This window comes from Corythoichthys intestinalis, chromosome 7, assembly GCF_030265065.1.
Source record: "Corythoichthys intestinalis isolate RoL2023-P3 chromosome 7, ASM3026506v1, whole genome shotgun sequence".
NCBI classification, from domain to species: domain Eukaryota; kingdom Metazoa; phylum Chordata; class Actinopteri; order Syngnathiformes; family Syngnathidae; genus Corythoichthys; species Corythoichthys intestinalis.
Window position 1 is genome coordinate 48,275,254 of NC_080401.1, and position 27,967 is coordinate 48,303,220.

The following is a 27,967-nucleotide window of genomic DNA, read 5'->3' on the forward strand; positions in this document are numbered from 1 at the left end:
CTCCAAACATGAAAACCTATGTTTCTACCAAAAAGTTCTATTTTGGTTTCATCGACCATAAGACATTCTCCCAGTCCTCTTCTGGATCATCCAAATGCTCTCTAGCGAACCGCAGACGGGCCTGGACGTGTACTTTTTTCAGCAGGGGGACACGTCTGGCAGTGCAGAATTTGAGTCCCTGGCGGCGCATTGTGTTACTGATAGTAACCTTTGTTACTGTGGTCCCAGCTCTCTGTAGGTAATTCACTAGGTCCCCCCGTGTGGTTCTGGGATTTTGCTCACAGTTCTTGTTATCATTTTGACGCCACGGGGTGAGATCTTGCATGGAGCCCCTGATCGAGGGAGATTATCAGTGGTCTTGTATGTCTTCCATTTTCTAATAATTGCTCCCACAGTTGATTTCTTTACACCAAGCGTTTTGCCTATTGCAGATGCAGTCTTCCCAGCCTGGTGCAGGTCTACAATTTTGTCTCTGGTGTCCTTCGACAGGTCTTTGGTCTTGGCCATAGTGGAGTTTGGAGTGTGACTGACTGAGGGTTGTGGACAGGTGTCTTTTATACCGATAATGAGTTAAAACAGGTGCCATTAATACAGGTAACGAGTGGTGCCTCATTAGACCTCGTTAGAAGAAGTTAGAACTATTTGGCAGCCAGAAATCTTGCTTGTTTGTAGGTGACCAAATACCTATTTTCCACTCTAATTTGGAAATAAATTCTTTAAAAATCAAACAATGTGATTTTCTGTTTTTTTTTTCTCCACATTCTGTCTCTCATGGTTGAGGTTTACCCACGTTGACAATTACAGGCCTCTCTATTCAAGTAGAAGAACTTGCACAATTGGTGGTTGACTAAATACTTATTTGCCCCACTGTATATGCAGGTTATTCTGTTATATTGTCCCTACCATTATTGAGACCAAACCTATGCCCTTGCTGTTTACCATATCTGCTTAATTTATTTGAAGAAATTCACTTACATACAACGAAATATGAAAGAAACAAGCATTCGTGTAATTTTAACACTATTATATTTTTACAAGTTGTAGTTGGGGTTGTAGTAACAACATAGTAAGTAACGTAATTTTCGGACTATAAACCGCTACTTTTTCCCCTCGATTTGAATCCTATGGTTAATAGTCCAGTGCAGCTTATTTGTTGACTTATTTGGGTTAATAGATGACACTTTATTTGACAGCAGCGTCATTAGACTGCCATAAGACCATCATAAACTTGACATGACACTATCATGGGCATTAATGAATGCTTATGAAAGAGGTCATTAAGTATCATCCGGCAAATTATGTCACTAACTCAATGTATGTCCAGCTCAGATCTTTTGAGTTAATTTGCCGAATGACACAAAATGACAATTGTCATAAGCATTCATTAATACTCATGGCAGTGTCACGTCATAATTATGATGGTCTTATGAAAGTTTTATGGCGCCACTGTCAAATAGTGTTACCAAATACCAGAGCTAGCAATTAATAAAACAAATGGAAGAGTAACTGAACAAATAATTAGCACAGAACATGAATTTTGTTTGTTATTTACATCTGTAGCGCTGCAATGCATGCTAGGAGGCATGTTGGATGACAACAGTGTTGACAGCAGGTGGGTGGCGGGTTATAGTCAGGTGCGCCTTATAGTACGAAAATTACAGTAAGTAAACTGTTATTGTGTTAACATAGATTTTTTCCCCCCTAGAAAATTGTTTACTTATATTACAAAACGGACAACCCCACCTTTTCCACAATGAAAGTGGGAATTTTACTAGACTAAATTAGCATTTTAAAATTTTTTACTTGCTAAAACCTGACCTAATACAACTTTATCTTGTAAAAATACCACATATCAGTTCATGTAAAGATTATGATGAACAGTAAATGTGTGTGGACACTTTAATTCTCCTCATGGGATGAATAAAGTATGCAGCTGTGTATCTATGGACTTTTCTATACATGTTATTTAACGTCAAATCTTCTAACCTGTCTTCGCAGCTCCTGGTTTCGTCGTCGTGCCTGTAACCGTGACTTCTCAATCTCCCGCATGCTTTTTCTAAGCGTGGATGCCTCCTGCTGCGTGGCAACGCTGCGCTCTTCCAAGATTGAAACTTGTTTTTCACGCTCCTCCACCGCTCGCTTCAAACTGACATGTCGAGATTTTTAGACAAATTACTTAGGAATTACATGAAATTCTCTACCTGCTGTTGTCGCTCTCCGCAAGCTTGACGGAGGTTCTGAGTTCTTTGTTGGAGGCGCGGACTGCGTCTTTTTCACTGGTCTCGTCCTTCAGTAGCTGTCGCAGATTGATGGTTTCCTTGCGCTGCTTCTCCCAACCGTGGACACTCTCCCGGAGGGACTGCCGGACCTCGGTGAGCTCGATCTGAGCTTTAGCTAGTCGCTCCTCGCTGTCCTGCAGTTGAGTTTTAAGAAGTTCCACCTTTCACAAAGGATGGACAAAATTTTAGGAAAACATCTGTACTCACAACCAGTGTTGGGCATGTTACTTTAAAAAAGTAATTATAGTTACTTACTACTTCTTCCAAAAAGTAACTGAGTTAGTAACTGAATTACTCTATAGTAAAAGTAACTAGTTACCAGGGAAAGTAATTATTTCCGTTACTTTAAGAAGTTGTTGTATGTCAAAGAATTTAAAATTTTCTGAGCAGTATTCGAGTCAGTTGAATAGAGAAGAACAGGCAGGTAGTTGTGTTATAGAACCTTGTAATATTTATTGCACCTCACCAGCAACAGATTTATCCTACACTTGAAGTGCAACAAAAATGAACAGTAAACAATATAATAAAATAACAATCGGCAGTAAACAATATAAAGTGAGCTTAATCTAACTCTCACAACCTGAGACAACTGGTCAAGTAGACATAGCCTACTGTACTTCAAGTATTTTGACTTAAAATAGTGTTTATATCTCCTCCTCGTAAAGGACAATTTTTCCTCTGAATGCTCTGCCATCATATCCCTCTGCATCTGTTTTGCATGTGTGTTTGCTGCACGCGCTGTTCCGGTTTGTGTGTGAAAACACCGGCTCTGATTGGCTTACCATGACACAGGACTCTAACCCTTAGCCAATCACAATCACTTCCATCGCATCTATCCAGGGGGTGCATTTAGGTAGCCTCGTCCCCCTACTCCTCCCGTCACCCTCAAAGCGTCCGCCGTCCTCAAGATGGAAGCAGCATTCTTGCTGGCTGACAGTGGAGGATGGGAACGAGGCTAGCATTCAGGTGTAGCAAAAACAGAAACGTTAGCAAGCTTTGGAAAGCATTGTCTAATTGAATGAGCAGGGACAAACAGCCTGGAGTCATAAGAAGTACACTCTTATTGGTCGAATGATTTCGTCTGTGTTAAATTCAGCTTTTTTCACTCTTCATAAAGCACAGAATTTAGTTTCTTGAACTCATTTGAGTCAACGTTTATTGCAGCTCCACAACTCTGATCATAACAAACGTAACACAACACAGACTTCCTGTGTCCGTCAACTATATCTGTCCCTCGGGAAACTCAAACCCAAATATCCATAGTTCCTATTGTTTAATTCTAGTCGAGAGCGATGCGCTCTTTCCGATTTCCGGCTTAAATTCTCACTTTTATTTTACCGTATCATTCCATGGAAGAAACACTTATTCATCATGATGAAACGAGCAAGTTATACAGCAGCCTTTAAAAGAAAAGTCACATCTGTTTTGTTTTCTCCTGGATTTTGGTAAGTTGGAGAAGTTGTCAGATCATATTATTTCCGTGCATATTGTCAGTTTATGGTAATGTTTTGAACTACCAATGTGCTATGCTTGTGCTGTGTTTCACCAGTCAGTAAAATGACATTTCTGTATCTGTACACGAGCTCTATTTTCTTGTATTCTTCTATTTATTGGTGCTAAAATTAGGGTGCGCGTTATTCACGGGTACAATAATTTCCCCTAGATTTTACAAATAAATTTGGGGTGCGCGTTATACACGGGTGCCTTATATTCGGGAAATTACGGTATTTTTTTGCAGTCCAGCTTTAGAGCTCGAGGTCTTTATTGTGGTATGGTGTCGAATGCTGGTATTTCAATGAGGGGAATCTCAAAGTGTGTCCGCCTGTGGGTGCTTTGTGACATTGGAGGGGCTGCTCAGTAGGGAAAGAAACTAGAGCACCAGAAGTAAAATCTTCAAACACAAGCAGCTATAATAGAAAAAAAAACACCAGAAATAAGCTCAAATTTTTGCTCGTTACTTTCAAACAAAGCAAGTGTCATTATGAAAGTCTCTGGTTGGGATGAATCATGACATTTTATTGTGTGGTTGAACAGTTTGATAAACAAATGTGCCTTGAGATACAAGTTTAATATGTTCCCAGACCACACTCATAACTCAAAACACTCATAACCTAGATAATCACGACCGTTTGTGGCCAGATGTGCTGTTTCAAAGTTATTAGTAACACAGTGACAAAGATGCTATTCGTCAGCCAGTCAAATGCAGTTTGGTATCGTTTTAGCAATTAGCTAAACTAATACAACAAAGCTATGTTGTTGTATTCATAATAGTTTATCAAAATAAATGCTATACTGCAGATAGTCTTAAATATGGCGCATCGTTTAAAATTAAAACATTGTTTACTGTGAATTTGGTGTGCAAATAGGCGTTTTCTTGATTTTTTTTTTTAGCTAAAGTCGAGGCTATGCTACTTGTTGTTAAATGTTAAATTAAGAACAAAAACATTGTCTGTACATCATCACAAAATTAAGACAAGATGTGAATAACATTTCTATTAATTCCAGAAGGAAAGAAATGAGGTTCCGCTGTTTGGATTCTTGGTTTATTGTTTCATTTCGTAAAATAACTCCCAAAATGTTAAAGCAGCTACTAAGGGAAAAGATTAGATTGGTGATGATAAAAAAAAATATATATATATATATATATATTTTTTTTTTTTTTAAAGTCCAAATGAGTGAATGAGCTCATGTAAACAAAGCAGAGTGAGCACATGACCTACGTTAGTATTTTTTTCTCCTTTTGGTATTTATATTTGGCTCGGGGGAGGACGGGGCTTATCGGGGTCGGGGCTAAGAGCCGTTCGGGCACGCGGCCAGCTTACGTCTTCCCACTGAGCTCACAGTGTCGACAATCAGCAGAGCAGCGTGATAAACAGCAGCACACCCCCTGAACCCTGAACGTGTGGGGGAGGATGAAGAGGCCACACAGGATGATTTCAGTTTATGAACTCATGCGAGGGAACAACAAAATGATCTGAAAATTTTACTTTATTGGGAAAAATTCCGCCATCTAGAAGTTTCAACAATGTGAAATTTAGGAGATAGTCCCATCATGAGCTGACCCACAAAAAAGTCTCAAGCAGCCCTGCAAAATATGACACAGGAAGTCCGCCATTTTGGTCTGAATCAACTATTTTGATTTGAGAGCAAATTTGGTGTTTCAGAAAAATAAATAAAAATCAGCCCCTAAAGCTAGTTTCACTGATCGACATAAAATCTGGTAGGCAGGCCTATCATAATTTGGCCTACAAAAAAAGTCTCAAGTTGCCATGCTTGAAAAGATACATGAATTACCGTATTTTTTAGGGCTGTCAAACGATTAAAATTTTTAAAATTACAGCTTAAAAATTAATTAATCGTAATTAATCGCAATTCAAACCATCTATAAAATATGCCATATTTTTCTGTAAATTATTGTTGGAATGGAAAGATAAGACAAGATGGATATATACATTCAACATACGGTACATAAGGACTGTATTTGTTTATTATAACAATAAATCAACTAGATTGCATTAACATTATTAACATTCTGTTAAAGTGATCCATGGATAAAATGTTATATTAAAACGCCTCTTAATGTTTTCGTTTTAATAAAATTTGTAAAATTTTCAATCAAAAAATAAACTAGTAGCCCTATTCTGTCCTCAGTGTGTGTGAGTACACAAATTGACAGATAGCGAACATAAGTTCCAAAAAGAAATCAGACGGTGTGGCAAAGTTGCATGGGCTTTACTGAAGTCATCTCTTTTTGACAGGAGCACATTTCTTGTATTTTTGTAAAACTGAAAATAACAAGGCAATGTGTCAATAACTTGCATAAATCACAAAATAACATAAAATGTACACACAGGTGTCCATTTGAGCAGTAGCACTAGCCAATTAGCTCACAAGCATCTAACAATGTAACTGCATTTCACCATATATGTGAAGAAATTCAAATACACATAATCAATAACTATCTAATGCTCATGAATATAAACAAAGGAGGAATATAACTCACAAGCGATGCATGTATTAGACACAAACAGTGTGATGGGGCTATGAGAACTGCCACTGAATACTGGATGCGGACGTTAGCTGGTCTAAATAGCACTGTCTATTAGTGTGAGTTCATGTCGACATATAATCACGTCAGTAAAGCGCGCCGAAACCCAAATAATCCGCTGCACTGAATCGCCAGCAGAGGGCGACATTACGCCACATAACATATGCAAGTCACACCCAAGCGCCAGCAGAGGGCGGAAAAACTCCATAAAACACAATTAACAAGTTGGCCTTTCACTGTACTGACATTTAAATCTGTCTGAGCGGGCATAGTGCGTTAATTGCGTCAAATATTTTAACGGGATTAATTAAAAAAATTAATTAACAGCCCTAGTATTTTTCGGACTATACGTCGCAGTTTTTTTTTTTTTTTTTATAGTTTGGCTGGGGGTGCGACTTATACTCAGGAGCGACTAATGTGTGAAATTATTAAAACATTATATATCACATATTATTTTGGTGTTTTGGAGTGGCACTGATGGTTTGGTAAGCTTGTTAGCATGTCCTTTATGCTATAGCTATCTGAATAACTCTTAATAGCTATGTTACGTTAACATACCGGCCACGTTCACATTTGGTTATCATACTGTACACTTATTCAGCATGTTGCTCTCTATTTTTATTTTAAATTGCCTTTCAAGATGACATCTGTGCTATGTATTGGATTTTATCAGGTAAATTTCCCCCAAAAATGCGACTTATACTCCGGAGCGACTTATATATGTTTTTTTCCTCTTCGTTGGGCATTTTATGGCTGGTGCGACTTATATTCAGGTGTGACTTATAGTTCGAAAAAATACGGTAGACATTTTAGTTTGAAAACAACTACGATTTTTCAGTAGCTTGAGCAAAATAAAAAAAAAAAAAAAAACATCAGCCACTAAAACCAGTTTAGTTTCACGTCGCAATAAACAAAAACAATAAACTTAGATACGTAGATACGTGTATCATGAATTGACCCACCAAAAAGTCTCAAGAAGCCATATCTAAAAACTAGCGTTGCACCGATACTGACACCAATATACACGGCACTACAATGATGTCATCGACATCAGCTTGTACTAAGAAATATTGTGCCAACACTAGAGCTGGGAATCTTTGGGCACCTAACGATTCGATTACGATTACGATTCAGAGGCTCCGATTCGATTATAAAAAAGATTATTGATGCACGCCCCTCCTTTAAAAAAAAAAAAAATGTATTAATGTTTTGTACATTAGTTCCGAAATTATTTAAAAATCATCTCAGGCTAAACGAAACTACTATTTCAGTATCAAGTTAACATATAACATTAAACAAATATACAAAAATAACAGTAAACAAAAAACTCCAGTCCCCATTCTGTATCAGCAGCTTTAAACTACATTCAATTAATTTAATGTTGTGAATCAACTGTTACAGTTGTTAAAATTGCTCCCGTTATTCCATTATTTCCCTTCTGTCTACTTTTGTCAAAGTTTTAAAATTATTTCATCATTTAAAGATAGATTCAAGACAAGATTCTGCCGATTTAGGAGTATTTTAAATAAAAAGTTAATTAGGTTTGCTACAACAGTGCCTTCTAGAGAGGTCTACTGCTTTAAGATGGCGGCTGTTTACTTACGCCGGAAAGTCTGTCATTTCGCATCTCTGTTCAATAATACATGTTCTAACACTGACGTCGTCTGTCATTTTGCATCTAGTTCTACATATATATGATATCTACTGGAGCCCTATGTTTGTAGGAACTTGCAACTGGGCGTTGTTTGTAGCGGCTGTCAGCCGCAGTCAGGTATGCTTGTTTTTTTATCTAGCGGCATGAGTTGAACATGATATTTACTCTCGGTCCGTTCCTCATTGCTTCCCAAAGACCACGCTGACTGTGTTTTACTTCCGCTTTACCTGGTATAATTCAATAATCGGAATTTGGATATTTGTGAATCGTTCTCGAATCTTCCACGGCCGAATCGCGAATAATCTAAGAATCGGAACTTTCGCACGTCTCTAGCCAATACTATGCAATATGTAATTTTCGAGATTTAGTTTTCAACCTCTAGTCTCCCTACCCAAGATGGCCGCCACCTACACACGCCACCATAAAAAAGGAGTACTTGTTGCCCTTCCCAAGACGATAGACGTCTAATTATCAATTTCAATGAGTGTATCACTAGTAGACATCCAATCCAATTGAACGTTTGTTCAACCCTCCCATGTCAAATGGACTGGACGTCCAGTGTCATCAATGGCAGTCAATGAGAAGCAGTGTATGTCCAAGCCATCATGGCAATTACTTTACATTCATGTGAGTATACAGGATTAAAAGGGAAGAACGTATAATTAAAAAAAAAAAAAAACTTGAAATCTGCCGATACTACACAGCAGGGTATCGTAAGAGAAAAAAATTTGCATTATTGTAACACTTAAACTTTAGCGAAATTATTTTTATTATCTTGTTGGTTTGATTTTGTTTCCATAATCCATAGTGTTTCCAAGTCTCCAGGAAGGAAAGTAGCTATTGGCTGTCCTAAAAGTCACTAGATGACATCAATACCTTTCATTAATTTTCTGAACTGCTTCTCCTCATGAGGGTTACTGAGGTGCTGGAACCTATCCCAGCTAACAATGAGCAGGTGGCACTGTACGCCCTGAACTAGTTGTCAGCCATTCGTAGGGCACAGTGACAAACAACCATTTAACACACACACTCACACCTAGGGACAATTTGAAGTGTTCACTCAGCCTACCATGCAATTTTTTGGGATGTGGAAGGAAACTGAGAAAACTAACGCAGGCACGGGGAGAACATGCAAACTCCACACTGGGAGGCCAGAACTGGGATTGAACAAACAGTCTCAGAACTGTGAGGCGGATGTGCCAACCACTCTTCCACCTGATGTCATCGCCAAAATTGCATAATTAGCCATTTGCATGTAATTGTAATAGACGCGGTAGGAGAGAGGAATAACGTCATGTTTACAAAAAAAATGTTTACAACCACTAAAAACTATTTACCTACCGATTTTATAAGTTTCTTGATAAACACAACATAATTAACCAGGGCCAGTATGGGTTTAGAACAAAGAGATAGTAATGGCATGAGGCAACGGCCTCAATGGCAATTACCGATGCAATAGAAAAAATTACAAATGCATTGGATGAAAAAAAAAACATGCAGTTGGAATTTTTATCGATCTAAAGAAAGCTTTGACACAATTGATACTCAACAAACTACATCCCCATAGCAAAGCAAAATTGAAGATGCGATGTTGTTCATGTCTCATTTACATCTCTGAGAAGTGAATCAACAATAATTGAGACCAGGGTGGTTTTCTCAGTTTTCTCAAATTTGTCTCATGAGAAATAAGTCTCTTAGTGAGCATTACCTGAGAAGGTCTTGAGAATAGTTCTACTGGCATGATTTCTCAATAAAGTCTCACAGTTGTCTGCTTTCAATATCTCACCAAGAGACAACAATGAGTACTTGTGTCGATCTCAAATGCGTCTTAATTTTATCTCCTTACTTGGAGTCACGATCTCAGTAATGTCTCAGTAAAAGACATGGATGAGCAAAGTATTTATTTCTTAAACTTGCCTCAGCTGCCTCTTTTACTGATCTCGCCAAGCAACCCTATATTGTGTCAGTCACAAATATTTCTCAATTTGTTAACCTTCCAGTCTCCAATTGCTCATTTTGGGTTTTCAAGATTCTTTCATCGTAACAAAGATCTTAATTCATATCATGCCAAACTCCAAGAAAATATTGTTATTGGTCAAATAATTAAATAACATCTGATTCATTTGGTTCATCTTGTTCAATGTAAAAATTTGAGAAAACTATCGGCCGCTACAAATGCATTATCAGATTTTTGTTTCAAAGACCGAAAGTTTACCACAAAATAGTGTGAAGAACCTTAGTCCTCTTGTTTAATGACGTAATCAAAACAGGCAACATGCTGGCTGACGATGTCTTGCTAAAACTACTGGCTCATAGGCAACATGTCTGCCATTTGGGATTTTTTTTTTTTTTTTTTTTTTAAATATCAAAGAAGTATATAAATTATTACATGAACTAAAATATAATAAATTTTCTTCATCACTGCTACACGCTTTCTGAAGTTGCTTTCCATTGATGTGCCACGTCACATTGAGCACAGTGCATCTAAGCATCCTTGAGCAAGACACTGAACCCCACATTGCTGCAGCAGGAAGGTGAGGATATAGTGTCAAAGTGCTTTGAGTGCCTGAAAGGTGCTTTCCAAGTATAACTCCATTTTCAATTAAGAGAATTTCTCTTCTCAAATATTGCTCAAATCTGGTTTTCTCAAAACAATCTCCTTTGTCTCAATGATGTCTTTGCTCATTTTGACTCATCAGTTGCTCCTAAGGGTACTCAGAAACAAATAAGCAAAGAATGTGATAAATTTGAGATGATCCAATTCGTCTCACCAGACGAGATTAAGCAACAGATGAGTAGCAAATTTTTGCTATGGGTCTGTAATGTATGGTATCAGGGGGTTGCCTCTGCTTGTTGCTAGATTTGTCACTAGCAGAGGTTGGTAGTAACGCGTTACATGTACTCCGTTACATTTACTTGAGTAACTTTTAGAGAAAAATGTACCTTTAAGAGTACTGTAGTTCAACTAAGCCATACTTTTTACTTTTGGTTGAGTAGATTTGTGAAGGAAAAACGATAATTTTACTCGTCGTTACATTTTTCCTCTTTATTCTTTAATATTAGATTTATTTATATATTTTGCCAGCAATGCCAAGAGTAGCTTTACCAATTTCACCAATGAGACGGAACAAAAATCACAACTCCATGACACCAATCTGATGCAAGCTTTCTGTTCTATGATCACGCCAACCTGTTCAATCACGTGGCGTCTTTAAAGCACTGTAAAAAATGAAGTATTTGACATAGAGCGCTGCCCTCAACATGACCCGAAAGCACGGATTTAAACCTCTCTCCCAGTTTTTATTTGGCAACGATTGACCACGGAAAACCGGAGATATGATAATTTTAATTTTATAATAGTAACTGAAGGAATTATTCACGATTCTATTGTTTTATTCTAGGTGCCGTGAGAGGTCGTCAGGTGTGCCGTGAGAAGTTTTCCAATTTTGCATTAAAAAAAAAACAAATTTTATCGTCGTCAGGTGGAGTGGAAGTGGAAAGAAGGAGTAGGCAGAAGGTTGCGGTCGTGTGCAAATTAGCAAGGTATTAATATCTGAACATTTAAATATGTAAACTAAAGTGCAATCACATTCGTAAATGAATGGCTTCTGGTTTTTGAAATGTAAATAAACCAATCTATTGTAATAAAACAACAATTGCAATAACTGCATTAACCATCAAAGTGAAGTTAACTAACTGCAGTCTTGAAACTAATCTGACTAAGGAAAAATATTGCAATAAAATAACGCAACTGGTTAAACTTCAGAGTAGCTGGGAGCTGTCATGACAGAACATAGCTTCAATGATATCCGGCGCCATCTAGCGTCGTGAATGCGGAGAGTAACTGAGATCTATCATGACAGAACATCGCTTCAATGATATCTGGCGCCATCTAGCATCGTGAATGGGTATAATGTCTATACCGCGAATATAAGACGACCCCCTTTTTTTTCAGTCTTATTTCAATGCAAAAAAACACCGTCTTATATTCGGGCCAATACGGTATTGATAAATTATTTTATAATTAAATATATTGTACAAAAAGTAATTTTGGAACATTTTTGGTTTGTGGTGTGCCACGAGATTTTTTTCCGATGTAAAAACGTGCCGTGACACAGAAAAGGTTGAAAAACACTGCACTATTCAAACTACAAACTATTTTCTCCACTAGAGGGCCCTCATGCTCTTTGAAAGAATAATGCTTGTTTTGTCTTTTTTTTTCTCTTGCTGGAATTCAAATTTTTTTCTTTAATTTTGTTTTATTTATTTCTTTGTCTTAATATGGTTATGTAATGAGTTATTGTACAGTATCATTAAAACAACAGTTCATATAGTCAAGTTTGTGCTGAGAGACAAAAAAAAAAACATTGTTTACGAAAAGAAAATCAAACAAAAATAAGCAACTACTCACAGTGTTACTCATTATTTGACTATTCTTTCCACTGGATAGTTTTTTACTTGAGTAAAATTTTTGGTTGACTACTTTTACTTTTATTTGAGTAATATTTTTAAGTAACGCTACTCTTACTCAAGTAAAATTTTTGGCTACTCTACCCACCTCTGGTCGCTAGTCGCTTTTGGCAAAAAAAAAAACAACAACAAAAAAAACTACAAGAGCCTTTGGAAAGTCACTAGATTTAGTGAGAAAGTCACCAAATTGGCAACCCTGGTAATCTATTCTAGAAAATCTTGCCGTTTTAGTTTGAATCAGCAGTTTTAGGGTACATTTCCACCTCATTTTCAGAGACAAACCTGTCCTAGGGGTTGCTAATTTGAAACATGTGCAGTCTAAAAAAAAAAAAAAAAAAGTTTGAATATTCATCTTCATGTGGAGGAACATTTTTTTTTTCTTAGCAACATGATATTTGGTCGGTTAGCTAGTTATTTTAAATGCCATAAACATTTTCTTTATTGCTTTTGGGTGAAGCTTGGCAGACCAATGACATACCTCGCCATAAAACAGGAAACTATTAACTGCACAAACGTCTTGTGTGTGATGAAAACGCCGCCATGAAGAGAATGGGCGGCGGTACCAACTAGCATAAATGTATCACGCACCCCTGAGACCTGAGACTGTTAGGGTCCGTTCATCGCTGCTCGCGGCGTTAATTTTATACGATTTCCACCCTCCTCTTTTTCAGGATGAGACGGTGCAGTGTTGTGTTCTAGGGACGGGAAAGGCGGGAGCGGGGTTGAGGGTCCCGCTGGAGCCAGCCTGTTGCTGTTACAAGGGGGAGAAAATAAACACCCGCCCGCCCCCCTTTACTGCCGGCTTATTTACACTAGGGGTTAACACAAACTTTGATTTCATAATACGGTACCAGGGACCCGCGATCCCACCGCCGTCCCATCGGCCCTTCCCATATTGATGCTGTCCAGTTCTCCGAATCTGTCACTCAAACGCAAACGAGATCAAATCAAAATGAATGAACGGGAACATTGTGGAGTGAAAACAAGTTAGAATCTACTGGAACAAAATGAATTTAAGGGGAAAGTTAAATGTGGTTAGCGATGGAGTCTCTAGTGTAAAATCACCTTTAACTTATTGGCTGTCATTGACGTTTTCAGCACTTCACGTACTCGTGGGAACCCTTGCAGTTATGGCGGAGGGTCTTGCGGGGGGTCTTCACTCATTTGCTACAATTTGACAGCGTGAGGACAAGATGATCCCGTCTCGTGAAAGCTTAACGTCCCCCAAAGATAAACATCTGGTGTTTTTCCCCGGGAAAGAGAGTCTAAATCACGATACGACGACCCTTCGTTTGGCTTTATGAGGTGACTGTGAGATCACTGCTATGCTAAAAGGACCCGGCGAGCTGTCATTCTTGTCTATCCACTCTGAGGGGTTGAGGGGGTCCTGTGAGTGGACACCAGATCTCAATTTCTTTGTTTTGGGAGTAGATTATTATCAGAAAAGTTTGCAAAAGTGAATTGCAAAACAAAGCTTACCACATGTAATATCCATATTTCCATTTCCACTTTTTCGACGAGCTGCACAACGCAGGCACTTTGACCGATTCTCACCATTCCAATTTCGAAATGGTCCAAAAATTCACGTGACACGAGGTCGCTTTCGTTTTCATCCCTAACTATTACGGTTGCCGCAAAAACGCTGGTTTTTCAACATAAGAAACCCCATTCATTTTGTTCATTTTTGTTCATTGATTCATTCCGAAGACGATACACAAGAAAAGCCCACCCGTCTCATCAGACTATGGGACATCGTTCCAGTAATCCATGTGCTTTGTCGACATGTCTTCAGCAAACTGTTTGCAGGCTTTCTTGTGTACAATCTTCAGAAGAGGCTTCCTCCTGGGGTGACAGCCATGCACACCAATTTGATGTAGAGTGTGGCGTATGGTCTGAGCACTAACAGGCTGACCCCCCACCTCTCCAATTTCTGAAGCGATGCTGACAGCACTCCTGTAACAAGTCATGTGACATTTTGGAGGGAAAATGACAAGCAGTACTCAGTTTGGACATTTAGGGATGTACGTAGTTTCCAAGGGGGCGTACTCACTTTTGTTGCCAGGGGTTTAGATATTCATGGCTACATTTTGAGTTATTTTGAGGGGAAAATAGATCAACTCTTTAATATAAGCTGCACACAGACTACTTTTCATTGTGTCAAAGTGTCATTTTGTCAGTGTTGTCCCATGAAAAGATATACTTAAATATCTGCAGAAATGCGTAGGGTGTACCCGTATTTTTCGGACTACAAGTCGCTCCTGAGTATAAGTTGATCCAGCCATAAAATGCCCAACGAAGAGAAAAAAAACATATACAAGTCGCACCGGAGTATAAGTCGAATTTTTGGGGGAAATTTAATTGATAAAATCCAACACATAGAACAGACATGTCATCTTGAAAGGCAATTTAATATAAAAATACAATAGAGAACAACATGCTAAATAAATGTACAGTGTACAGTGTATGAACAACGAAATGTGAATATACTGTCCTACGTTACGGCTCGGTCCTGGCTATACAGCGAACTCCCAAAAGACAGTGCTGGACGTCCGTATAATTTGCTGAATCAATTTGGTCCTCGATAGAAAACAGGTTCGCATCAACGTAAATAAATGATAATTAGGTACTATTAGTAATAGGTAACAGGTTAGCATGCGTTCCCTATCATTAGCACATCGTTCAAACAACCACACAACTGGCTCTAAGTGTCCGATCGCGGGTGGAAAACACACAACAACAACAGAAAAGATGATACACGCAGGCGTTGCCTCTGTAGAGATGATTTAAAAGCATAAACAATGAAAGTAGGTTCGCAGCCGTCTATTCTCTCTCGCTAACTCGCCCACTCACTCACTTACTCACTCAGAGCTACGTAGCTGTCCGTCTTCTTCTGGCGTGTGAGCACTCTTCTTCACGCAAACAAGTGTGAGTGCGCCCTCACGTGGGCGTGAAAGCGCCACAAAGTAAATGCATCCATTTCAAGATAAAAAAGTCAATAATACAATTGAACATACACTGCCAAAGGCAGAACGCGAACGTGGCCATAGCTATAAAGAGTTATTCAGATAACTATAGCATAAGAACATGCTAACAACTTTACAAAACCATCAGTGTCACTGCAAAACACCAAAATAACATGTGAAATTATATCATAATGTGTTAATAATTCCACACATAAGTCGCTAGGATAATTCACACCCCCAGCCAAAATATGAAAAAAAAAACGTGACTTATAGTCCGAAAAATACGGTACTCACTTTTGTGATACACTGTAGATGAGGATACAGTGTGAAGCACGTTGACGGTCTTAAAAAGGTGGAAAAGCATAATGCAAGTGTAACTCCATTTACCGTGACCATTTGACCAATCAGAGGATGAGGGAATACTAGTGCAGCACAGAGAGGCGTAGCTGCATCTGAGCCAAAATAACCCATTTTTAAAATGTTTTTTCATATCAGCCGGTCGGATTAAAAAAAACAAAAACAAAAAAAGGCCAATACTGCTATACGTTAAATTTCCTAATATCGGCGCCAATAATCGGCCCGGCCGATAATCGGTCTATCTCTAGGATTATCATTGTAAAAGCCCCCGCTAGTTATTAATGACAACAGCCATCAATAGCTATGATAGACTTTAGAGGTGGGATTCTTTAGGTACCTAACGATTCGATTACGATTCAGAGGCTCCGATTCGATTATAAATCGATTATTGATGTCACCCAAACCCCCCTTTTAATGTTTTGTACATTAGTTCCAAAATAGTTTAAAAATCCTATTAGGCTAAACCAAACTAATATTTAAGTATCAAGTTAACAGTTAAAAACATTAAATAAAATACTCAAGTCCCCGTTTAAACTACATTCCATTAATTTAATGATGTGAATCAACCGTTAAAGTTGATAAAATTGCTCCCGTTATTCCATAATTTCCCTTCTGTCTACTTACAACATGTCAAAGTTTTAAAACTGTTTCATTATTTAAAGGTAGATTCAAGATTTTGCTGATTGAGGAGTATTTCAGATAAAAAGTTAATTAGGTTCGCTACAACAGAGCCTTCTAGAGAAGTCTACTGCTTTAAGATGGCGGCTGTTTACAACGCGGCAACTACTAAACGGCAAGCCTGTCGTTTCGCATCTAGTTCTTTGTATATGTTCTAACACCGCAGTCGTCTGTCATTTAGCATCTAGTTCTGCATATATGTGATATCTACTATAGCCGTATGTTTGTAGCAACTAGCAACTGGGCGTTGTTTTAACCAGCTGTCGGCCGCAGTCAGGTATTTTTTATTTTTATTTTTTTATCTAGCGGCATGACTTGAACATGATATTTGCTCTCGGTCCGTTCCTCACTGCGTCCCGAAGACCGCGCTGACTGTGTTTTAGTTTTGCTTTACCTGGTTAAATCAATAATCGGAATTTGGATGTTTGTGAATCGTTCTCGAATCTTCCACGGCCGAATCGCAAATAATCTAAGAATCGGAAATTTCGCACGCCTCTAATAGATTTTACACAATATTTCCACCCTGGTGAATATCTATTTGTCTTTTGACAAACTTGTTGGAATATAAATGGACATCCCAAAGAACATTTCCAAGTTGCTACTATAGAGTACAAGCAGAGAAGTCACATCTGAATTAAACCCACTCGCATCAACTTTCTAACCTGACGCTGTGTGGCCTGCTGCTGTTGGCTCATCTCGCGTAACTTTTCCCATCCGCTCTTTTCAGCCACATCATACGAGTTGAGCGAGGCCTTCAGGTCAGCTCGCAGTTTCTCCATTTCACATCGCGTGACTGAAATTTCATTCTGGAAAACAAGAAGAAACTTTACTTCAACAGACCAAAAGAAGCTTCTGGGATAGCGATAGTCACCTGGTCCTGCTCCTGTTTTGTGAGCGCTTCCCTCTGAGTTAGCTCCAATTCACTGGTTACAGACTTGAAATCATTTTGGAGAATTGACAGCCTCTTCAACAGGGATGCCTTCTCAGTCTCATTCTGGGTCAAAGCCTAATCACCGAAGACACACAATGACATGTTTTTGGCTTGTTGACCATCAATGGCAGCGGGTAAGTGAACGTTTCTGAGGTGAGAGTGTATTCATTATCATAAAACATTTTGAAGGAAACCTCGGACTTAAATACTTATAGGCTCAATAAGCCACAATTGTTCTCTAAAATAAAAATATGTTACTAGAAACATAAAATATTGCCACTGATTTAAACATCTGAAATAGTACATGTTTTGACCTACGGAGGGCGCCATGTTTTATGCGCGCCATGGACACTCGGGGTGATGATGTAGTTTGCCACTGTCACTAGACGATCACTACCGGGTTACTGCAATTCCTACTACGTGGCGAGACGTCCAACACATGCGCACATCGGTTAAAAGTGGTGAGTACTCACTATTTGTGTTTTTATTCAGTCTTTTATTACCTTAAAATACTTTTTGCATATGTTTCCCTCATACTTTTAAGCATTGTTTTCTTGTGGTAGCTTTAAAGCAGATTCTTGATCTGTTGACCACATTAGTCACGTAGCATATTTAAACCACCCTTATATGATTTGACTACGTTTAAGTATTTTCTTAAGGCATCTTTCGTATGTTCTGCCTATGCATCTAAACAAAACAAGCTGAAAGCGCACGGTAGTACTTTGGGTGTCAAATTCGCCTCTTGTAGACGTTTCGCCGGTGTAGCACATTTTGGCAGAAATGTTTTCCCCCTACTCTCGTCTCATCCCGTCTTTCCCGTTCATTTTGCTTTTGCTGCTCGTTTTGAGAAAAATCGACAATGCTGTCATGCTCATTAATGTTCGTCTCGGGTTCAAATTGAAAGAGTTGAACAGATGATATGTTTATGTCGCTGGAGTCATACTCTGGAAGCCCGTAACCATGTGATGTCACCACCAATGGCGACCTACTAGTTAAACTAATTTAACAAATTGTATGAAAATGAAATCATCAAGAGGGGTTTTTAATACCAAATTATTTTAACTCATAATAACATTTATCTTTTAAGAACTACAAGTCTTTCTATCTGTGGATCCCTTTAAAGAGGTTGATAAAATACACTCGTTGCTTCGAAAAGGCGTAATTTCACAATGGATGGCACGTCTATCAGCCTAATATCAATGTGTTTCTAATTTCTACCTACCTGTTGCTTCTCACTATTGGCCTGCAAGATGCTTCTCTCACAGTGTTGCTGGGCTTTAAGCATGTCCTCTTTTGCCCTTTCCACCTCCTCCCTGCTACGCTCTGTTAACTCCTTATAGAGTGAACGCAGTTGCTCCTGTTGCTCGATCAGCTCTTTGAGCTGCTGCTCCTTCTGTTCACGTTCACCTTCCAATTCTCGGTGGAGCTCATCCCTAGTCTTTAAGGTCTCCAGAGCCTTCTTCTCCGCTAGGACTAGCTTCATCTCCAGGTCCCTGCATTTATGCGCAACTTGAGCTAGCTGACGCTCCGCATCCAGACGCGCCTGCGCAGCATCACCTGTGGAAAATTGTTGTTATTGTAGTTGCTTTTGTTATGATCAGTCATAACAAAAATGCCCCAGGGATAGATACAGTGGGGAAAATAAGTATTTAGTCAACCACTAATTGTGCAAGTTCTCCCACTTGAAAATATTAGAGGCCTGTAATTATCAACATGGGTAAACCTCAACCATGAGAGACAGAATGTGGGGGAAAAAAACAGAACATCACACTGTTTGATTTTTAAAGAATTTATTTGCAAATCATGGTGGAAAATAAGTATTTGATCAATACCAAAAGCTCATCTCAATACTTTGTTATGTACCCTTTGCTGGCAATAACGGAGGCTAAACGTTTTCTGTAACTCTTCACGAGCTTTTCACACACTGTTGCTGGTATTTTGGCCCATTCCTCCATGCAGATCTCCTCTAGAGCAGTGATGTTTTGGGGCTGTCGTTGGGCAAGATGGACTTTCAACTCCCTCCACAGATTTTCTATGGGGTTGAGATCTGGAGACTGGCTAGGCCACTCCAGGACCTTCAAATGCTTCTTACAAAGCCACTCCTTTGTTGCCCTGGCTGTGTTTTTGGGGATCATTGTCATGCTGAAAGACCCAGCCACATCTCATCTTCAATGCCCTTGCTGACGGAAGGAGATTTTCACTCAAAATCTCTCGATACATGGCCCCATTGATTCTTTCCTTTACACAGATCAGTCGTCCTGGTCACTTTGCAGAAAAAAAGCCCCAAAGCATGATATTTCCCCCCCATGCTTTACAGTGGGTATGGTGTTCTTCGGATGCAATTCAGTATTCTTTCTCCTCCAAACACGAGAACCTGTGTTTCTACCAAAAAGTTCTATTTTGGTTTCATCTGACCATAACACATTCTCCCAGTCCTCTTCTGGATCATTCAAATGCTTTCTAGCGAAGTGCAGACGGGCCTGGACGTGTACTTTCTTCAGTAGGGGGACACGTCTGGCAGTGCAGGATTTGAGTCCGTAGCGGTGCATTGTGTTACTGATAGTAGCCTTTGTTACTGTGGTCCCAGCTCTCTGTAGGTCATTCACTAGGTCCCCCCGTGTGGTTCTGGAATTTTTGCTCACCGTTCTTGTTATCATTTTGACGCCACGGGGTGAGATCTTGCATGGAGCCCCAGATCGAGGTAGATTATCAGTGGTCTTGTATGTCTTCCATTTCTAATAATTGCTCCCACAGTTGATTTCTTTACACCAAGCGTTTTACCTATTACAGATTCAGTCTTCCCAGCCTGGTGCAGGTCTACAATTTTGTCTCTGGTGTCCTTCGACAGCTCTTTGGTCTTGGCCATAGTGGAGTTTGGAGTGTGACTGACTGAGGTTGTGGACAGGTGTCTTTTACACCGATAATGAGTTAAAAGAGGTGCTATTAATACAGGTAACGAGTGGAGCCTCGTTAGACCTCATTAGACCTCTTTGACAGCCAGAAATGTGCTTGTTTGTAGGTGACTAAATACTTATTTTCCACTCTAATTTGGAAATAAATTCTTTTTAAAAAATCAAACAATGTGATTTTCTGTTTGTTTTTTTTCCCAAATTCTGTCTTTCATGGTTGAGGTTTACCCATGTTGACAATTACAGGCCTCTCTAATCTTTTCAAGTAGGAGAACTTGCACAATTGGTGGTTGACTTAATACTTTTTTGCCCCACTGTATGTCCAACTCACGTGTTAAAGATTCATTAGCCGACAGCAAGCTGCGTCTCTCGGCTTCAACACGGCTACACTCGAACTCCAGAGACGAAGCCAGTTCTTGGCTCTGAAACACACCGGTTTCCAAGAAGTGCTTCTCTGATCTGAAAGTACAAAAGCTATCAAAGCTAGCTCTGAGTGATACTTTCACTTTTGTGTCATATATACCTGAGCGCTAGCAGCTCCTGCGTAAGGTCGTAGGACTTCCGCTCGGCCGAGCACAGCTGAACCTCTAGGGCGGCTTTTTCTTTGGCTAGTTCATCCCGGTCAGTCGTGGCTTTGGCCAGGCCTGCTACATGCATGTCAAGCTGCTTCCTGACTTCATGCAGCTCTTCTGATGTGCTCTGCATCTGTCTTTTTACCTGCGGTGGAATACACAGACTCATAATTACATGCAGTACCTGTCAACCCGAGGCCGTTGGCAATCTTACATATAGTGATGTATGCCCTTACAAAATGGTGACTAATCTTACGTTTTATATTGCGTGCAATATGAAACAAAAATAAAACTATTTTTTAAAAATAATATGAATTTATGGGTAATATTGTCACATACAACCTGGTGCAATCAATATCCTCATCTACATAATGATTACTAAAATTTAACAGTGACTTTTGCTATAATTGTATGTAGCACTTTTGGCAATTTCCATCATGTCTTTTGATGGCTGCACTTCAGCTCGCAATTCAGTTTGACTTGAAGGTAGTTTGTTAGTGTGTCCAATTATAAATTAAAAATGTCAATTGACAAAATTAACTTACCGATGCAATCTTTGAGTCAGGGAACATTTCTTTTGCTAACGTTGAGAAGTGATCAGCAATAGTTGCAGGCAAATTGTGTTCGGCAACAAATTGGTAGAATATAATCTCCGCTTTCGTCAGTTTTCATTCTGCAGACTTCATCTTTATGACCAGTGTTGTTAATCTTACTTTTAAAAAAGTAATTAATTAAAGTTACAAATTACTTCTCCCAAAATGTAATTGAGTTAGTAACTCAGTTACCTAATGTAAGAGTAATTAGTTACTTGGCAAAGTAACTGGTGTTACCTCTCATGTTTTTTTTTCCATTTAAAAAAACAAAACAAAACAAAAAACAACAAACAAAAAAAGGAAGGCATTTAACTCATTCACTCCCAGCCATTTTCACCGGAGCAAGCCTTTCACTCCCGGCCGTTTTACTGGATTTTGACTGATTTTGCAAGGCCCACAGAAAATTTTGTTCTATTGCTATATAAACATGGACCCACCAAAAGAAAGATTAGACTCTCTTCTTTCAGGAGAAAAATAAAAGTTAGTTCATATCCTTTTCTATTCTTTAGATATCAGCATTAGAAAATAGCTTAGTTTGAGCAATTCTCCAATTTCTGATGAAAAAACGGAGAAATTGAGCTTTTTGTGAAAGCATATGACGCTGTTTCGGATGTCACCGTCTGTCTCATCAAGATAGATTTTTTTTTTTAATCCTTCTTTGACGATAGTTTTTCAAAGCACTCCTCCAGTGTTGTATGCCTTTTTTTCCCCGATCGTTCTCCACATTTTTCTCAAATTCTCACGCGTCTTCACAAGATCGCCTTCCGTTTCCTGACAATTTTTCCTCACTTCATTTCTTGGCCCGAGATTATTTCTTACCAAATGCGCTACTGACTCCTCCAGTGGCCAGTTTTATTGCTTTAAAATGGGTTTTGAGCTTTGTGCATTATATTTTAGATAGATAGGAACCTATAGGTGCCTCTTGTCAAAAAAAAAAAAAAAAATTGAATGCAAAATACGTATAAGTTTTTGGGACACTGAAGCAATTAAAAATAGAATGTATTTATACGTTTTTGGGAGCAAATGAGTTAATGTTGTGAATTAAAATTGTTAAAATTGCTCCCGTTTTTGCATTAATTTCCTTCTGTCTACTTTCGACATGTGAAAGTTTCAAAACTGTTTCATCATTTAAAGATAGACTCAAGTCAAGATTTTGCCAATGTAGGAGTATTTTAGATAAAAAGTTACTTAGGTTCTACTGCTTTAAAATGGCGGCTGTTTACTTACACCGCCGAGTCTGTCATTTCGCATGTAGTTCTATATGCATGTGATATCTAGCGGTGCATCAAGTGGGCGTACGTAGATTGCAGGCTTTCAGGTACAGTCAGAAAATATTGGAGCTTGAACATTGAACAGCGTCACAACACTCTTCCTACCTTCCCACCCCCGCTCTTCTCTCTCCGTGTCTCTGATTTTTCTCGCGTCATTCAACCAACATAGTAACGAACATTGTCTCATTGCCGTAACAGTGACAAAATCCGAACGGAGAAAAAAAAACGGACTGCACAAAAAACGTACAGATTTTGATAGTATGGCATACACAGTTAAAAATCAGTGCTCACTTGTACAGATTACGCCGAAACCGCACAACTTGACCGGGATGTACAGTGGGGCAAATAAGTATTTAGTCAACCACCAATTGTGCAAGTTCTCCTACTTGAAATAATTAGAGAGGCCTGTAATGGTCAACATGGCTAAACCTCAACCATGAGAGACAGAATGTGGAAAAAAACTGAAAATCACATTGTTTGATTTTTAAAGAATTTATTTTCAAATTAGAGTTGAAAATAAGTATTTGGTCACCTACAAACAAGCAAGATTTCTTGCTGTCAAAGAGGTCTAACTTCTTCTAACGAGGTCTAACGAGGCTCCACTCGTTACCTGTATTAATAGCACCTGTTTTAACTCATCGGTGTAAAAGACACCTGTCCACAACCTCAGTCAGTCACACTCCAAACTCCACTATGGCCAAGACCAAAGAGCTGTCGATGGACACCAGAGACAAAATTGTAGACCTGCACCAGGCTGGGAAGCCCTAATCTGCAATAGGTAAAACGCTTGGTGTAAAGAAATCAACTGTGGGAGCAATTATTCAAAAATGGAAGACATACAAGACCACTGATAATCTACCTCGATCAAGGGCTCCATGCAAGATCTCACCCCGTGGCGTCAAAATGATAACAAGAACGGTGAGCAAAAATTTCAGAACCACACGGGGGGACCGAGTGAATGACCTACAGAGAGCTGGGACCACAGTAACAAAGGCTAATATCAGTAACACAATGCGCCGCCAGGGACTCAAATCCTGCACTGCCAGATGTGTCCCCCTGCTGAAGAAAGTACATGTCCAGGCCCGTCTGCGGTTCACTGGAGAGCATTTGGATGATCCAGAAGAGGACTGCGACAATATGGTCAGATGAAACCAAAATAGAACTTATGGCAGAAACACAGGTTCTCGTGTTTGGAGGAGAAAGAATACTGAATTGCATCTGAAGAACACCATACCCACTGTGAAGCATGGGGGTTGAAACATCATGCTTTGGGGCTGCTTTTCTGCAAAGGGACCAGGACGACTGATCTGTGTAAAGGAAAGTATGAATGGGACCAGGTATCGAGAGATTTTGAGGGAAAATCTCCTTCCATCAGCAAGGGCATTGAAGATGAGACATGGCTGGGTCTTTCCGCATGACAATGATCCCAAACACACAGCCACAAAGGGCAACAAAGGACTAGCTTCGTAAGAAGCATTTCAAGGTCCTGGAGTGGCCTAGCCAGTCTCCAGATCTCAACCCCATACAAAATCTGTCGAGGGAGTTGAAAGTCCGTGTTGCCCAATGACAGCCCCAAAATATCACTGCTCTAGAGGAGATCTGCATGCAGGAATGGGCCAAAATACCAGCAACAGTGTGTGAAAAGCTTGTGAAAGGTTACAGAAAACGTTTGGCCTCCGTAATTGCCAACAAAGGGCACATAACAGTATTGAGATGAACTTTTGGTATTGACCAAATACTTATTTTCCACCATGATTTGCAAATAAATTCTTTTAAAAATCAAACAATGTGATTTTCAGTTTTTTGTCTCTCATGGTTGAGGTTTACCCATGTTGACAATTACAGGCCTCTCTAATATTTTCAAGTGGGAGAACTTGCACAATTAGTGGTTCACTAAATACTTATTTGCTCCGCTGTAATTACGTTTACCCACCATCCTACCTTTCTACCTTCCCGCTTGGTTATTGTCATCCTTAATCCTTTCCATGAATGAATTGATTTTTTTCTTTAAGCCTTACATGGTGGCCCTTATTGAACTCATTGGCCGCTATTGATGGTGCTAGATGTCCAATCCATTTTGACTGCTCAAGTCAAAATGGATTGGACTTTTAGCACCGTCAATTGCACCGAAATACGAGGATTCACAGCCGGTCTTCTCAATTTAAATGACTTGAAATGAATGGAAGTGAAATTTGGGAGATCATGAGAAAAAGAAGACAGAATAACCGCACTTTTGTGCTGTAACACAATGGCCAAATTCATAACGGACCCCAACCCCCTTCTCGTGTTTATTGTGGGTTTTTTTCAGACCGATGGAAGGTTTAAAAAGCAACAATCAGCGTAATTTGATTTCCATCCAGGCTAAATTGAAGTCAAACTAAATATTAGCGCGCCACGACTCAGGCTCGGGCCGGAGGACACCCGAGCTTTTTCACATTTATTTTCACAGCTCGCTTATCTCCGAATGTTTGGATGGAATTTGTCCATTTGTTTGGTTTGTTAAAAACTACCTGAGCTCAAACACGGAGGTCCTGCTCGAGCGATAATAAAGCAGGAGAGGATTCTTGTCATTCTTCGGCGGGCAAAGAATGAGAAGATTTTGGCGGTGCAAATTTACGAGCGTCTTCACTTAAAAAAGCTCTCAGACGCTCCATTTATCTTCCTTGCATTTGTGCGCTCTTTTCTTTCCCCACGGACTCATAAAGTACTATTAATAGCACTTCAATCTTAAGAAAATATCAATTTTAAGGAGACAGTAATACTCAGTTATTTACTGGCCTTTCTTTCTATGGTTGTTGAAGTAGAAATGCAGACTTTCACCTTCTTTTTAGGACCCTTCACAAAAATATGGCATGCAAGAATCATAAACACTTTTTAGCATCCTCTATCTGTCTGGTGGTTCAAATTTGAAACTGCAGCTATAAGTCAGACAAGAGTTGAGGAACAGTAGTCATGTACTGCTTCAAAAGCTTAAGGTTAAGTTGATATCTGATATATAAAATGGCTGCTTTAAGCCAATATGGATTACTTTCTGTGAGTTTTTGAGCATGGCTTTTTGAGACAATGTTGTAGCTCAACTTATGATCAACAAACCACCCAAATTTCATGTTGGTAAATGAAACTGCTTTTGGGGGGAGTTTTTTCTTAAATACAGGTAGTCCCCGGGTTACGAAAAAGCTCCATTCCTACACTGGCGACCCGAATTTCCGCGTAGGTCGGAATGAACCCTTTAAGAACCCCTATAAAGATAACTATGCAAAAAGTCCAAAAGTATTGTATTTTGTTGAATGATGGAGGATACACTGCCCTCTAATGGCAGCGTTGGGTCTGGCTGGACTGTCGTCTTGTATGACTGAGAACCAGACTCAGAGGTCTGACATGGATAAAGGATAACTGCGCTTTGGTTTGGCCCACATAAGGCTGTAAGTTGTTTCAGATAATATATGTTTGTGTATGCATTAGGGCTGTCAAAATTATCGCGTTAATGGGCAGTAATCACGTTAAAATATTTGACGCAATTAACGCACATGCCCCGCTCAAACAGATTAAAATGACAGCAGTGTAATGTTCGCTTGTTACTTGTTTTTTTGGTGTTTGGCGCCCTCTGCTGGCGCTTGGGTCCAACTGATTTTATGTGTTACACCATGAGTGAGCATGGTGTAATTATTGACATCAATAATGGCGAGCTACTCGTTTATTTTTTGATTGAAAATTTTACACATTTTAATGAAACGAAAACATTAAGAGGGGTTTTAATATAAAATTTCTATAACTTGTACTAACATTTATCTTTTAAGAACTACAAGTCTTCCTATCCATGGATCACTTTAAGAGAATGTTAATAATGTTAATGCCATCTTGTTGATTTATTGTTATAATAAACAAATACAGTACTTACAGTGGGGAGAACAAGTATTTGATACACTGCCAATGGGTTTTCCCATTGGCAGTGGGTTTTCCCATTGGCAGTGTATCAAATACTTGTTCTCCCCACTGTATGTACCATGTGTTGAATGTATATATCCGTCTTGTGTCTTATCTTTCCATTCCAACAATAATTTACAGAAAAATATGGCATATTTTACAGATGGTTTGAATTGAGATTAATTACGATTAATTAATTTTTAAGCTGTAATTAACTCGATTAAAAACTTTAATCGTTTGACAGCCCTAGTATGCATTTGTAATTAAGTTTATAGGTACAGTTTGTGGAGTTACATGTGAGCGATTTGCTATGAGAATTGTGAATACGTTAGCATTCCTAGCATTTAAGCTAGGGTACTTTTGTTAGGCAAATTAGGCTAATTTAATCCACTAAATTTACACATTGATCAGACTAGATGGACGTTTAAACACCAGTTGTTTTGTGTAAAGTGCTTTATTGTTAAAATGAGAGTTGTTTTGCTTTACAAATTGTCAAAAATGAAGTAAAAAGCTTCAAAAAGCACAACTGTCTTATATGTTGTCTGTAAAGCTGAACAAATTCACGTTTAGTGAGGACAGAACACATCATAAAAAGTAAAAAATAAGATATTATGAGGTACAATAAGGTACTGCTTATGCAACTAAAAAAGACTGGAGACAAAATGGCAGAAGAGACTAAATGTACAGTCGAAATTGCGTAAGTCGAGTACGTCGTAACCCAGGGACTACCTGTATAAGATGTGCTCTGGAGAGAAACTAGTCTATTTAGATCAAAATGGTGGACTTCCTAGGTCATATTTTTCGTGGCATCCAGAGACCTTTTTGCAAGTTAGCTCATGATCGACACATCTACCAAATTTCATGTTGCCTTCGGGGGCTGAATTTATTGTTAAATACAAAATGCGCTCTGTAGTCAAAATAATCTATTCAAATCAAAATGGTGGACTTCCTTCATCATATTTTGCGTGGCTTCCCGATACTTTTTTGTAGGTCAGTTCTTGATTGACACGTTTACCAAATGTCATGTTGCTAAGTAAAACTGTCTTCAATTTAAGAAAAATAAATAAATTGCAGCTCTCGATACCTGTGAATACTGCTCTATGTTGTGTGCGTTCTCCTTCTGTAGGAGGTACAGGGCATCTTCTGCCTTGTGCTTCAAGTCCAGCAGCTGGGCATGTGAGTTCTCCAGGGCTTCCTTCTCCACCAAAGTGGTGGCTTTTTCTCGTTGTAGCTGCGTAACCTCTTCCCGGGCCGCCACTCGGTCCGCTTCTGCATCCAGACGGCGTTCATCCAACTCCGCCTTCTCTGCTTCAGTCTG

General features: G+C 39.1%; 1 protein-coding gene across 1 annotated transcript in view; it reads right to left on the reverse strand.

Annotated features, from left to right (window-relative positions):
• crocc2 (ciliary rootlet coiled-coil, rootletin family member 2) overlaps nt 1-27,967 on the reverse strand; it is a 107,271-nt gene that overhangs the window by 27,651 nt on the left and 51,653 nt on the right. The window contains 8 exon segments of the mRNA XM_057840081.1: nt 1,987-2,146; nt 2,202-2,440; nt 17,112-17,255; nt 17,321-17,455; nt 18,603-18,937; nt 20,621-20,748; nt 20,813-21,006; nt 27,734-27,964. Of these exon segments, the coding sequence (XP_057696064.1) occupies nt 1,987-2,146; nt 2,202-2,440; nt 17,112-17,255; nt 17,321-17,455; nt 18,603-18,937; nt 20,621-20,748; nt 20,813-21,006; nt 27,734-27,964 (1,566 nt within the window).